A 13839-nucleotide genomic window follows, 5' to 3' on the forward strand; every position below is an offset into this window, starting at 1 on the left:
TCTCACCCACCAATGGTTTTATCACATTTTGCTATTATTATTGAATTCACTGTCACTTGACAGATCTTGATTGTTTATGCTGGATATCAACGTATGACGTCTAAGCAGAGTCCCGTTCCGAGAAGCTGGTTTTGGATTTGGAAAACCATTGAGAGCAAAATGTTGTGCAGGACATTTTATTTACACCGGCCCACGTTCCAAATGTGAGGGCCGTCCAAGTCGAGCTCAGCGTGGGGTTTGATACTGCTGCTCATTATGTATTCGCTGGGTCAATATTTGCTTTAAGAGATTAGTCACTGTTAACTGGGCCTCAATTTTCCACATCAAGTCAGAGACTACAGAGAGGTTGGAGACTAGAAAGCCTCCGTTACAAACTGGTGCATTTGAAGGCACGGGTGTCCAGTGAAAGACAAATAATATCCAATATCGTCTCAGCTTGACTCAGACGAGGGAATAAAAGTGAAAATATCTCAGCTTCTGCTGCACCAGTTTGAAAAATCTTTACCCTCTTCCACATCTTCCAGCTTCGAACAGCAAATCTCTGAGTTGTCAGGGTGGTCGGGTTTTTTGATGAGTAACTGTCAACAGGTCAGTCAGCAGTTCAGGCACCTTGGACTTATTCTGATGCAAATTAAAGCCATTTCCTGTTTTCTCTACCAGAGCTACAGGTATGTGACCACTGCCTGCTGTTTGACTTTTGAAACTCCACCCTGTGCCTTATCTGACAGGCAGCGTCGCAGGGGAGGAAGGTTGCAGCTGTAGACTGAGCGACTGGTGACTTGAGCACATTGGAATAATTTGCGCAGTCATGTCTTGGCTCAGAGGTACCTGGGCAGCCCTGAATCTTCAGAAAACACCGTGCCTGAAGTTGCTCTGTTTGTAAGTGCTTTTGTATATGGATTGGTGATGGGGTGTGTGGACTGGTGATGGGCTGAATAAGTTTAGTAACTTTTGTGGTACATTTCCCCCTTTTGCCCTTTCTGATTTCTCTATATTCAAAATGTTTTCAGTAGTAACGCTCTTCAAAAATGCTTTGTGTGCTTAAAGCTGGCTGACAGTTAGGTCCTGAATGACTTAGACTTTATGTTATCCTTCCTCTTCTGTAAAAGGCATGTATTTCCTAAAAACAACAAGTGCAGCAGCAGCTCAACTTTTGAACTTTATGGTTTGACACAAGTGATAAAACTAGTATTGATCGCCCGCATATATCTGATCATTTGATTGTAATGGATTTTTCCACCATTTTTGTTTAACCTGCTTAATCCTTTAAACTATTGATTTAATTAGTTTGCAATTTGGCATGCAGCCTCTCTGAACTCACAACATGCAGCACAAAAGTTGCTCTCTAGTTTATTTTCAGTCACATATTTCCACCATCTGCCTCATTTAACTGATTAACTGATGCTTTGCAAATGCACTCACGCATCCTGCATTAGCGTGTCGAGGCACTTGGTTTAACATGTCAGCAACATGCAAAGCGAAAGCACCGAATTCAGACCCGTACTTTAACACTTTAAAACCGTGTTAAAAGCTTGACACGAGTGTGTGAGGACATCCATGTGCAGTAGCTGACAGATCGTAGTTTGAATTTGTTGATGTTTCCAGAAGCTACAAGGTCACACTGATTAATGATGAACAGCCAAGAAGCTCCTCCTCTGCTGAATCCTCCTCTGCTCTCTCACGTCATGCCCCTCTTTGAAACCTCACTCCACTGTAAATCACTTTAATTTTAGCTAACAACAATTCTGAGAGGATCAGCAACAAGCCAAACAACTGAATTAATTACTGAATTAAAACAACATCATCGGTTCAAGTTACATTTTTCCCAGTTTTTAGACATAAAAGAAAATGTAGCTTCCCTGCTGCAGTGAAACCGAGAGCAAGACAGACTCTGTCATATTTTTATTGGAGAGTAACAGAATCATTTGAGTGTAGTCTTAAATATACCACTCTCGAGTCTTTACAGCTAGAAGACAGTTAGCTTTGTGTTAGCATTCAGACTGGAAACAGAGGAAACTGCTAGCCTGGCTCTGTGCAAAGGTAAAAAATAAGCTAAAATAAATCTGCCTGCCAGCATGTCTAAAGCCCAGTATTTAAGATATGACATCATGTTTGACTTACCTGCACAAAAACCAGAGTCTAAAGCTGACCGTCGTTAAGCTAATCCAAGCTAGCCTTCCCCTGCCTTTAGCTGCAGAGTGGTAGCGCTCTTCCTGTTTAACTCGTTTAGCACATATTCCTTGTCCATTGCTGGTCAACTCGTCCTCATTCCCAGAGCATCGAACAGCAACGCTTTGTCACGCTTCTGATACATCTGATGCGGACGCACATGCTGAGGGACTGTAAGAGACACATTGGGCTTTCGGCCGACTCCAATATAAACCCCACCGTGGTAGTACTAGATGCCAACATGTCCTCATCGCAGCCACAGAGCCTGTCTAACGCTCGGTTTGGTGAGGTCTCCTGTGTGCCCTCTTGTTCACTTGTTATGCTATGTCACTGTCACCTTGCTCTGAGCATCTAAGATTGCTTCAGCTTTAATTACACTTGGCCTGTTCGGCTCCAATAAGCCTTCCAGGAATCTGAGAACCACTGTCCTAAATCTTTGCATCACAATGGCAGCCTGAAGGAGATTGTGTGACTCCTAAAGTCATCCCCAAACCTGACAGGCAGCGTCTGTGCATTTCTGCCCCTTCTCCTCCTCCTCCTCCTCCTCCTCCTCCTCCTCCTCCTCCTCCTCCTCTGTCTTGATGGAGAAAGAGAGATGAGTCTTTTATTCACCCCTCGCTTCCGCCTCTTTGTATTTTATGGCGAGCTGTGTGGGAGACAGAGAAGAGTGGAGTGGAGGAGGGAGTGAATGTGAGGGGGAATTGAAGATGACAGATAATGGGGGATTGAAAGAGAGGATGTGGCAGTGGAAGATGAGGTGGTGCAGCGCCTCAGTAACACACCAAACACCACCAGCTTCACCTGGCCTCCTCTTCCTTCTCCCCCATCTGCTCCCATCACCTCCTCTCTCGTATCCCCTCCTCCCTTCATGTATGATTGTGTTCATCAGTGGGGGTATTATGTATGCTTCATTTATATCTTGGAAAATCAGCACAGCATCTCCGTGAGGACATGGAGCCGTTACACAACACAACACGTCTCTGTCCGGAGATGGTTGCGTATTTCTGGCAGAGCTGCAGTATCAGGGCTTGTTGAGTGGAGACACAGGGAGCGTGGGACGGACTTCTTTCCCACAGCATGACCTGAAAAGAACATCAGCATCTCATTTAAGACTGCTTACGTTTTCTTTTTCGTCCGAGGACATGTTCACAAAACAAAAGATTTGAGGGAGAGGTGGCACTAAAGATTATGACGACACCATTAATTGATAACTTAGTTATCAGTGTATGGTGCTTGTAATCCGTTCGCGTCCATCAAAATGAATATGTTGAAACAAGTGATGCCAGGGTGTTGGTGGAGGTTTGCTCTCTCTGGGTGCTTTCGTGTTGCAGATGTCAGACTGCTCAAAGCCGTCTTCAGGATACTGGGAGGTGCAGTTGTGTCATTGAGATTGTTGTTAAAGATGCGTCCATTGAGGAAAAAGTCCACGCATCAGGTGACTGTTCCTCATTTATCTGAACCTTTGGACCCAGGTTTGACTCTCCTGATGTGGAGATAAGTGGTGAATGATCAACCGAGGCGTGACACTTGACTTCATTTGAACTCCATCTGTTTGACGTCATTTGATATCCTCCCGAAGGTTAAAAGCGATGTCGTGATCAGTCTGCCCACAGCCAATCAACAGGCGGAAAACGTGTGATTGGCAGACCAGCAAACTGGTAAATGATGATTTGTCTGAAAGTTTAGGATTTCGGTCTTGACTTGTGTCGGGACGTGTGATGGTTTGTTTTCAGACGGGGGTGTGATCACTCTCGGTCTGTTAGCAGGCACCTGTTCGAGCCTCTGCGTCAGTCTGAGTGTTGTGTTGCAGAGCATGAATGTGAAATGATTCACCCTCACAGAGCGCTCTGCTCTCCCTCCTCTCTGCTCATCTCTGCCCTGACATTCGCTCCTCTCGCCTCCAGCTCATGCCTCCTTCACTTCTCTCCGTACCACCACCTCCCGTCCTCTCCTCCGTCTTCAGCTGATCGTCACTCCTCCGCTGCCCTGCTTAACACTCCTGCTCCTCCCTCTTCTTCTTGTTTCATGTCCAGTAGTTGGCACCTTGGGGGGCTGCTTCAGATTCATGCAGTGCACCGTTGGCTTGTTTCCCCCGTCCTGCCTCAATGTTTTGTTTTTTTTTCATTTCCCTGCACATTGTATGCTTAATGTGTTCAGATGGCCAACATTTTTTAAGTGGATCAGAGTGCAGTAATAAATCTTGCTGCATATGCATCGAGTGTCCCCGTCCCTTGACCGGACTGGCTGTAAACAAAATCCCACTGAAAGGCCAGGACAGACGCTCTACGTAAGACGGTTTGTATTGTAACAGAGAGAAATGAGGGTGAAATGGATCAGACAGATGTGCGCAGACAGGACTAGATAAGGATTATCTGAAACTGGTCCCTTTATAAGGAATGCATTCTCATTCTCATCTGTCTCTTATCTGTCTCCTCATCCTGGTTTTTTAGTCGTCTGCAGGAAGCTGAAAGTCGGTGTAAATGATGAGGCAGTGACTCTTCTCAGTTCACGTGATTCTCCTCTCATTACTTCTTTCCTGTATCTTCCTTAATGAAAAGCTACGATGGGATGGGAAGTAAATCAAATCATTTAATCAACATGATCATCACCATAAATTACACTGTGCTCGCTGGGCAGAGCCGGGCTGTAGCCCTGCCACAGATTAAACAGAGTGAACAAACCTGCACGTTCACACGTTTGAGTTAAAACCTGAATGAACTGATTTGACCACTTGTGTGACACGCTTTGAAGTCAGTGAACATACCAGCAAACTATTTACACATCCAGCACATACAGAGTAAAATTAGCATTTATTTTGAAACTTTTCCATCCACATGAGGAACTTCTGTGAGGAGCAATATTCGCTCTCGTTTTAACCCTGTTTTGCTCTCCACCAACTACTGAGGAAATATCTGGCTCTTAAGCTCCCGAATGTTCACCAGTTAGCCACTAACATGTGGTGTTTGGTGGTGCGCAGGTAGCATCCACTGGGTTTATCACTACCCTGACAAGAGTGACACAGGAAGTGAAGTTGTAGGTTGTGAAAGATGGGATAAAAGACGGCACAAAAGGTAATGCTACGCTAACAGGAGAGCTGATGGGATCTATAATCTGACCGCTGTCCATGAAAACACTTATTTCACCGTCCAACTGAAAATCCAAGCTCATGTCAGATCATCCATTATCACATCAAGCTAACGCTATCATCCATTTCTAAAGAACAAAGAGCCTGGATCTTCAAGATCCTTTGCATCTGAAGCTCTATTAAACGCTCCATAGTCCCAAACTTTTCACTCCTTCTCAGCCACTTTCTTCTAATGAGAGGAGAAAACACTGAGCAGACTCATTGGGAAAATGGTGAATATAGTTGCTCATAGCTGGCCTCATGCTAACACTTTCCTCCAGCTGTCTGAACGATTGCTCTTACTAAAGCCAGCCCCTGGCTTTGGTAAGAGACGACCCGAGGCCATTATTTTTAAGTTAATTGTGGTTTGCCCACAGAGGTGCAGATGGGAATAAAAAGCTCATTCCAAAACGGAAATTGTTTTGTGTTATTAGTCGGACTCAGGTTTCCTCATTTCCTCCTTCCTGTGTTTCCAGGATGAAAATGCGGCGGCACAGGGTGTTCTTGCTGTGCACGGTGGGCCTGTGCGTCATCTCCTTCCTCCACTACTACAAGGCCCTCCACTACGTCTCCCTGCTGCGTGAGCTCTCCGCCCCGTACCCCAACATCAAGTCCTTCATCATGGTCACCGGCTTCTTCTGGAGAGAGAAGGGTGTGGCCACCACTCCGTTCAGCCCCGCCTCCCCTGAAGAGGCCCCTCCCCTACCTGTTCTCCATCAGTCGGACGGCAAAGCTAGAGCCGTGGCAGATGCTGTCGGGGGAGGAGGTGGAGGAGGAGTAGGGATGGGTCAGGGGATTGGGGGTGTCATGGTTGGAGGTGCTGGAATCATTAGCAGCGCGGGGCTGGAGATGAGGTTGAGGGAGGAGCCGGCGCCCCCTCACCCATGGGAGAAACCAGAGGAGAACCAGCGAGGAGACGGTCCGAATGAGGTGAGATTAGTACCTCTGTCGTGTAACATCATGTATATTAAGTAACCAGGAGAAGTGCAACACAACAACCCTGCAATAACGTCTGTAATTTTCTACATTAGAGCGATTACAGAGCGTCGAGGCCAAACTGTCTTTTGTCAGGTGTGGAGGAAGTGCTGTGCTCTGACGCTCCCTCACTGTTGAACAAGGATTCCTCTGAAAATCAATTTTGTCTCAAAACATTGTGGGTTTTTTCCAATGCAATAAAAAAAGCAATTTTACATGTGGCATTGTGCAGTGCTGGGGGTCCTCTGTGGGAGGCAGAAACAAATCAAAATTACAGTTTTTGGACTCAGCTCCAAGAAAGGTGTGATTGTGTTTTGCACACTGATCAGTTGAGTTTTTCATTGCATGTGCATACCTAAGAATTTTAATGAGTTCTCTCATCAGGATGATACATTTTAGGTTGACAAATTATGATATTAGCATTATTCTCATTTATTAACATTACACACACCAAATGACACATTGTCAGTATCACCTGGCACATTTCACAAAGTTTGTGTTTTCTTCAAGGCTGTTTGCCTGCATTGCACTGCAGTGCATGCAGGGTTTCTGTCACTCAGCCTATGAACTGTGAATTATCCTGAAAGAGCTCAGACTGGGTCTCAATTATGTATAGTGATATAAATGCAAATAAAAATGCAATAAAAAAACTGTATATAGCAAGACTGGATAAACAGTGTGGAGATAAATTCAAAAACTAAGGATCAATTGTGTGATAAGATGATGCCTCGACCTGCAAACAGGCTCTCTGTTAAACATCAGTGCTTTTGCAACATGGAGATGTTTCATCTGCACAAAGCTCAAGGGGATGATGGCTTGAAGTTGCCCAGTGCTCACGTGAAGAACACATCTCATGGACATGAAGTTCAGTTCTTGTGTCGAATGTATTTAATTTATTTCCTCGTGCACAGATTGACTGTGTTTGTTATTGCTTGCTGCAGCTCATCTGCCACCGCAGGAGGAAAGTGATCTCTCACTTCATGAACTCTGTCAAATGTGTCATTTTATTGAAGGAATCTTTGTTTGCTGTGGAAAACAATTAACTACAAATTAGTATTGATGGAGCACAGTGGGTGAAAAAGCAATGAAGATATAGTTTCATCAGTGTGCATTTCAGAATGGCAGGAGACCACGTAAACAAGACATGGAGCGTAATAAAGGGCGTTTGCTTTGAGGCGGGATGTTTTCCTAAGCCTCTTGAGGTAATTCTAATGTGAATACCTCACACATTTTGATCTACTTCCTCCTTTCATCTTATCCTGCTATCATTCAGTGTTAGTGCTGTGTTTATATCTCTTTGTTTTTATCACTTTGCAAATAACCTCTAACATTCTGCAAGTTTTCATGTCCATGTTCCCGGAGCCTTGGAGGCACAGGAGAACCGTTCTGTGATCACTTGATTATGATGGTGATGCAATGCCTCCACTCCATGCTAAACCTTTTTCTCAAGGACTGAATGTTTTCATGCTGAAGTTGTAATGATAGGGTGCAGACTTATTTCAACTAGTTTCATTCGTTACATGTTACATGCATGTTACCTCCAGTAACATCTAGAAATGTAGATCCTACAGTCTTAAAGACAGTAGAACCAGTTTCTCAAAGGTCTACTCTACGTTCACATGCACGTTTAGACGATCACAAAGACGAGCTTTGGCTCAGGCCTCGCTATCGTAACTCGCCTCACTTTAAACTCTGTTCCCTTTAGCTGTTGATTGCAGTAAAGACTTGTGCACATGTTGCATGGTACGCAGTAAACATGTTTTGAACAGAGCTGCTCAGAGTTTAGTGCAGCGCTCGGTGATCTCATCAGTACTTAAAATCACTCCTGACACGTCGTGAACTTGGATCTCCTTCAGTCGTCAGACAGCACTTTGATAGAAGCCAGAGAAATGTGCACTGTCTCCAGCCTTTGTCTGTTGACATGGAACTGGACTTCTTTCTTTGTTTGGTTACATCAACGTTGAAATTGGTCTCAAGGTACCAAGAGTGTGTCTCAGAGCACGCAAAGAACTTTTACATGAACCTTTAGAAGTCAGTCTTTGGAATTTCGATGCCTCCACTCATATACAGGTGTTATTTGAAATAGTGAACAATAGTAGAAAATGCTGCATGTATTAAAAGGTGCACTGGATGGTAGTATAACTATTCAAACTATTAGTGCAACTATTCCAGTCCAGGTCTCCATATTTGCACAGCTCAAAGCTCAAATTTCAAGTTATTCCTTTTACGATTAAGCTAACCGATGTCAGTAAAATGCGTGTTGCAGCCGGCATTTATTTTCAATCGAAGTTTCCTTAATCAGCTTCTCCTTTGTCTTTCTTTCCAGGACAGAGCTGAGGACCACCTAAGGCCGCGGAACCCCAGCCACCCAGTCGACGCTGCCGGGCTTGACCTCGCGGAGGTGCCATCGGTTGGAAAAGAGCACCTGGAGGTGTTACGCCAGGAGAAGTTACCAGAGCCTGTAGAACCCATGGGAGACCTCCACACTCGCACCTACCAGCTTCAAGATGACAAAACCCCTTACTTTGTCCGAACCAAAGCTGGAGCCCTTTGCTTCAGGCAGGGGACTGAAGTGGCCACCCCAAAGGAGTACTCTGGGAAATCAGGGGGGTCTGTTGCCAATGGAGCTGGAGAAGGTGCTCGAGCTGGGACTGCTGGCCAACGGAAGCCTCTGGAAATCCAGCAGCAGCCCTCTATAGCTCCAAGAACCAAGGCCAGGACCAGGGGCAACGGGAAGCGTCTGGTCAAGTGTGTGTGTCGGCCGGGATGGCACGGACCCTACTGTGGGGTTCCCACCATGGTGTACCACTCCAATTTACCCACCAAGGAGCGGCTGACGCCCAGAGAGACCCCGCGGAGGGTCATCAACGCCATCAACGTTAACCACGAGTTTGACCTGTTGCATGTACGCTTTCATGAGCTCGCCCAAGCCGTTGATCTGTTCATCATTTGTGAATCAAACTTTACTGCCTATGGAGAGAAACGGCCTCTCAGGTAAGAGATTGCAGACGCCACGCCCTTAAAGTGGAGGTGTATTAAACAAGATGTGTGATCCTTAACTGAGCTGTTGTTTGGCCGTCAGAAGATGTGCCTCACAGTGCAGCGCTGTAAAATGACGTCCGTGCTCAGCACATGTTGAGCTGGATTACAGAAGTACAGTATCGTAGCACAGCACAGTCATGAGAGCAGTGCTTGTATACATCATATATACTGCATGTCATTAAACCTTGGTCATGTCATAGTTTAAAGGGATTTATTTGAGGTCGCTGGAGAAGCTCCATTTATGCTCTGTGTTCATATTCATAAGGTTTTGCTAAATTGTGACACTGGTGATGCATTGAGTGGTTACCATTTACAGCTCACAGTCTTTGTTTACAGCCAACCTTCATGCTTCTTGAGTATCAGTGTGCTGAATAAGAATTACAGCGAAGTTCCTTTGGCAACAACATGAAATGCCTCGGGAGCAATTTTACAGCAGATTATGACAAGAGCGACATGATTGACTCTGCGTGCAGCCTTGAAGGGAGAGATTGGTGTGTTCAATCATAGGATGTGACACTGCATGAAAGCGGCTACATTCAGTGAACAAGCTCTTTTGCTATGCATTTCAACGGGTTAATTGAGTTGTTTGGTGTATGGACAGTGGGTTTTCCTCCTGAAAGGTGTCATTTGTCAAACAGGGACCTTTGGTGCTTGTTCTTTATCTGTGCTGCAACATTTCACGAATCATAATGCTCTTTACACAGTTTGGATGCACTCTTCCTTAATGTTTGTTGGCATTGGTTTCCACTCTGTTCTGTACAGGATAGAAATCAATAACCAGGCTCTTGAAACTTGTAGGGATTCTTAGAGTCAAGAAACGTACATTTCCATTTCCTTCAGACTGAAACTCGGCACAAATATGGATTGCATTGACCGCATGCTCTTGCAGTACCTTTGCAGACGTGCTAGTAAAGCATGAGATACAAACAAAACGGGGACATGTTCATCAAAATATTGCTGATTGACTGATTTTAAAATTCTGCATGCATCTAACCGTGAAAAGAAATGTCTTAATGCACATGATGATGGGTTTCTCTCAGGCAAGGATTAAACCCCAGCAAGTTTTAAGTCTACTAACTGTAATATACCATGTAGAAAGAATGGAAATGAATGGCTACCTGGAATGGCAGGCAAAATACATCCAAAGATCACAACAACACTGGAAACTAGTTAGCTGCGATGTGTCGTTTTCTGTACAACAACACACAAGTTCATTGTGCTTTAGCCTTCTTTAGGTGATCGAATCCACTAAATGACATCTGTAATTTCCACAGTTTCCTGCGGCTCCTCCTCAATGGTACGTACGACTACATACGTCACAAGATCCTGTACGTGTTCCTGGACCACTTCCCAGAGGGGGGTCGGCAGGACGGCTGGATCGCTGATGACTACTTGCGTACCTTCCTGACACACAACGGCATGGCCAGGTTGATGGGGCAAAGATTGGACGACGTCTTCGTCATCAACGACGCAGATGAAATCCCAGCACATGAGGGCCTCCTTTTCCTCAAGCTGTTCGACGGCTGGACGGAGCCGTTTGCCATCCACATGCGAAAGGTAGCAGCGATATGGAGCTTGTGTGCATGGCAGACTGTGGGATGTGTGTGTCCGGCATGATATTGGTCCAAGCGGCTTTCTTCACCCAAGTGAACCATATCTGTTTATCATTCTGCTGTCTCCTCTTCTCTCCCCACATCCAGTCACTGTACGGATTTTTCTGGAAGCAGTTTGGCTCTCTAGAAGTGGTGTCCGGCTGCACGGTGGGGATGCTCCGCGACGTCTATGATGGCGACGGTATCAAGCTCCGCCGTCGTGAATACTACACCATGTCGGGTTTCCGTAAGTACGAGAACGACACAGGCCACATCCTGGTGCAGTGGTCGGTGGGCAGCCCCTTCCACTTCGCCGGGTGGCACTGCTCTTGGTGCTTCACGCCCGAGGGGATCTACTTCAAACTGGTGTCGGCGCAGAACGGAGACTTCCCGCGGTGGGGCGACTATGAGGACAAGCGTGACCTCAACTACATCCGTGATCTGATCAGGACCGGGGGCTGGTTCGATGGCTCCCTGCAGGAGTATCCCCCCGTGGACCCCAAAGAGCACATGTACGCCCCCAAGTACATGCTGGAGCACTATGACAGGTACCGCTACCTCCTGGAGAACCCTTACAGCAAAGTGTCCAGACTGAACGAGGGATAGGAGTTCAGCGAGGAAAAGAGGAGTGAAATAACTCGTAAGGCCTGAGTGGAGGCCTCAGCACTGAGGTTTGGGGGGCAGAGCGGTACTGATGAACTACATCTGTCATTGCAGTGAGACTACATGTATCTCCACCAGGCAGCACTGATGTTGCAGGGATTTGAAATCATTACTTTGGGGTCAAAAAAGGGAACACTGAATCACATCCACCATGGCTTTTCATAGAGAGGATACAACCACTGGATGAACAAAATCATAGAATTCCTCATTCCTCCCTTTTTTTCGGGGGGTGGGAGCCAAGCTATCTCTCTTTTTGTCACCCCGCCCTGTCCTCCCTGTCTTCACCCGAGCCAACAGGCCTGCTGAGAGCAAAGGGCCGGGCGTTTCGCAGCCGTCTGAAACCTGTGGAGAGCAGACACTTGGAAGGGAAGGATGCATTTTTCTTTCTGTCTGTGTTTACTAAAGTTTACGGACTGATGTTCCCACTTCTCTCTCCACCTTCAGATGTCTTCCTGTCATATTTGGTGACCTCCTTCCAGAAATAGACATGCATTCAGATATCATGTTATTCTGTGGGTCTCAGTAGAACCTTCTAAGTCCTATTTAAAGCCCACAGAGTGCCCACTGCCAAATGAAAAGGAACGACTCCGGGATGCTTCAGCTCATTCATGTACTCACATTCATCACACGCACCTTAGACCTGTATGTGTGCTTGTTTCAAGAAAAAAAAAGTGTGTGTGTCCTGTCTTTTAGGTTTTGGGCTGTGAAGGGGGGGCGAGATCAGTGAGACAAACAGAATGAGAGAGAATTATCATGGGGGGTGGGGGGGGCGGGGGGGAGGGCGAGCAAGATGGGAAAACAGAGAAGGCAGGAAAGAGCAGAGAATGATGAGGGAGGAAGAGAGCGGTGACGGAAAGGAAAGAGAAGGAGGCTGTTTGGACGCTCCTTCTCCCAGAGCGTCTGCTGATGCTCGAGGGCTGCAGGGGTGAGCGTGCAGAATACGTGTGTGCTCAGTCGATGGCATCGGACGACACTCGCCGTCATTGTTTGTCCGATGAGAACAATCAAGACCAGTTGGGGAAAGATTACCCTTCAGTTTTGTCTCCGTCTATCCAGCAGCTGAGGCGACTTTGTTTCCTTGGAAACTAAAGTATGTGAGAAGGAGGCAGGACGGGTGGTGGTGGGATGAGTGGGTGGGTTCACATCGGGCGATCAGACGAGGTCAGCGCTGACTGCAGGTCCCCTCGCTTAAATATTCCTCTTTCTCCGCTGCTGCCAATCACCCACTCTCTGAAAATGACTCGTCCAGGCTTTTTCTGTCCGTCTCTTGTCCTCTTTCTGTGTCTTTTTATGCCACTAAGTGTCTGTCTTCTTCTTTGTCTGGTGTGGGTTTCCTCTTAATCCTCATTAACCGACATTTTTTTCTATCTTCAGTTGAATTATATCTGCTCTTTCGTCCAAATGTTAAAATCTTCAACTCTTCTTCAAACTTTCCTTCACCCACACACACACACACACACACACACACACACACACACACACACACACACACACACACACACACGCACACACACGGCGAGCGTGCTTTTCTCTGTGGGTGCGTCTCACATGGGCTGAGGCCGGGGGGGTACGTTCCTGTCCAGAGCGAGGGCATCATAGCAGCAGCTGAGGAAAGACGGGAGCGAAGCATGCACCAGAGGCTCCGCTCAAAACTAGTAAACTCATTGATTTTTCCCTTAATCGTGGATTGACTGCATCCACCATCTGCTCCTTCAACGCCTGTCTGAGCTCTACAGATGCCTCTTACCTCAGTTTCAGGCTCGACGCTGTTTCGATGTGAACAGCTCCTCAGCAGGAGCAAAAAGTTTGGGGGAGTGAACTTGAGAAGTCGCTGAGGGGTGAGGATATGTTCAAACCTGGAGGCAAAAGCTTGATGCTGCAGCTTTATTTTCTCTCAGAATCGAGACACAGAACGTCTGAATACAGAAAGCCTGCAATGCTCTTCTTTTCCACCTGTTTCATCTCGCTCAAAGTGTCCATGAGGGAGACGTTGAACTACAACCTCCTCACTTCTCACTCCGTCCCTTTGCAGCGAAAACGCGTGAGGAAAGCCTCCGCTCAGTGACCAAGTGGCTCCATCACCATGCTGGCTCCTCATGGCTGAGCTCACAGCAGGAAAAGCAGACTAGCCAACAGGCCTCTGACAGCTGTGTCGGGTCTGTGCCGCTGCCTCCATGGCGGCGCGCTCTGCGGTGGCAGCTGTTGGGGGTTTGGTGCTGGTGTTTAGAGCCAAACTCCCGTCCAACTCCAGAGGAGCTACAGAGGGACGAGCTT

General features: G+C 46.6%; 2 protein-coding genes across 4 annotated transcripts in view; both read left to right on the forward strand.

The window, feature by feature from the left end:
• mgat3b (beta-1,4-mannosyl-glycoprotein 4-beta-N-acetylglucosaminyltransferase b) overlaps nt 1-12224 on the forward strand; it is a 54453-nt gene extending 42229 nt beyond the window's left edge. The window contains exons 1-5 of one of the 2 annotated variants that reach the window (XM_070991503.1): nt 781-879; nt 5770-6223; nt 8595-9262; nt 10585-10867; nt 11011-12224. In XM_070991503.1, the coding sequence (XP_070847604.1) occupies nt 809-879; nt 5770-6223; nt 8595-9262; nt 10585-10867; nt 11011-11508 (1974 nt within the window). In that variant the 5' untranslated portion in view covers nt 781-808 and the 3' untranslated portion in view covers nt 11509-12224. Of the gene's footprint in view, nt 1-780; nt 880-5769; nt 6224-8594; nt 9263-10584; nt 10868-11010 lie in introns of those variants that run through there. The other variant, XM_070991510.1, reaches the window with a different exon arrangement.
• LOC139339980 (voltage-dependent calcium channel gamma-2 subunit-like) overlaps nt 1-13839 on the forward strand; it is a 366973-nt gene that overhangs the window by 160220 nt on the left and 192914 nt on the right. The gene's annotated exons all lie outside the window — the stretch shown is intronic.

Source organism: Chaetodon trifascialis, chromosome 2 (assembly GCF_039877785.1).
Source record: "Chaetodon trifascialis isolate fChaTrf1 chromosome 2, fChaTrf1.hap1, whole genome shotgun sequence".
In the NCBI taxonomy this organism is placed as follows: Eukaryota; Metazoa; Chordata; class Actinopteri; order Chaetodontiformes; family Chaetodontidae; genus Chaetodon; species Chaetodon trifascialis.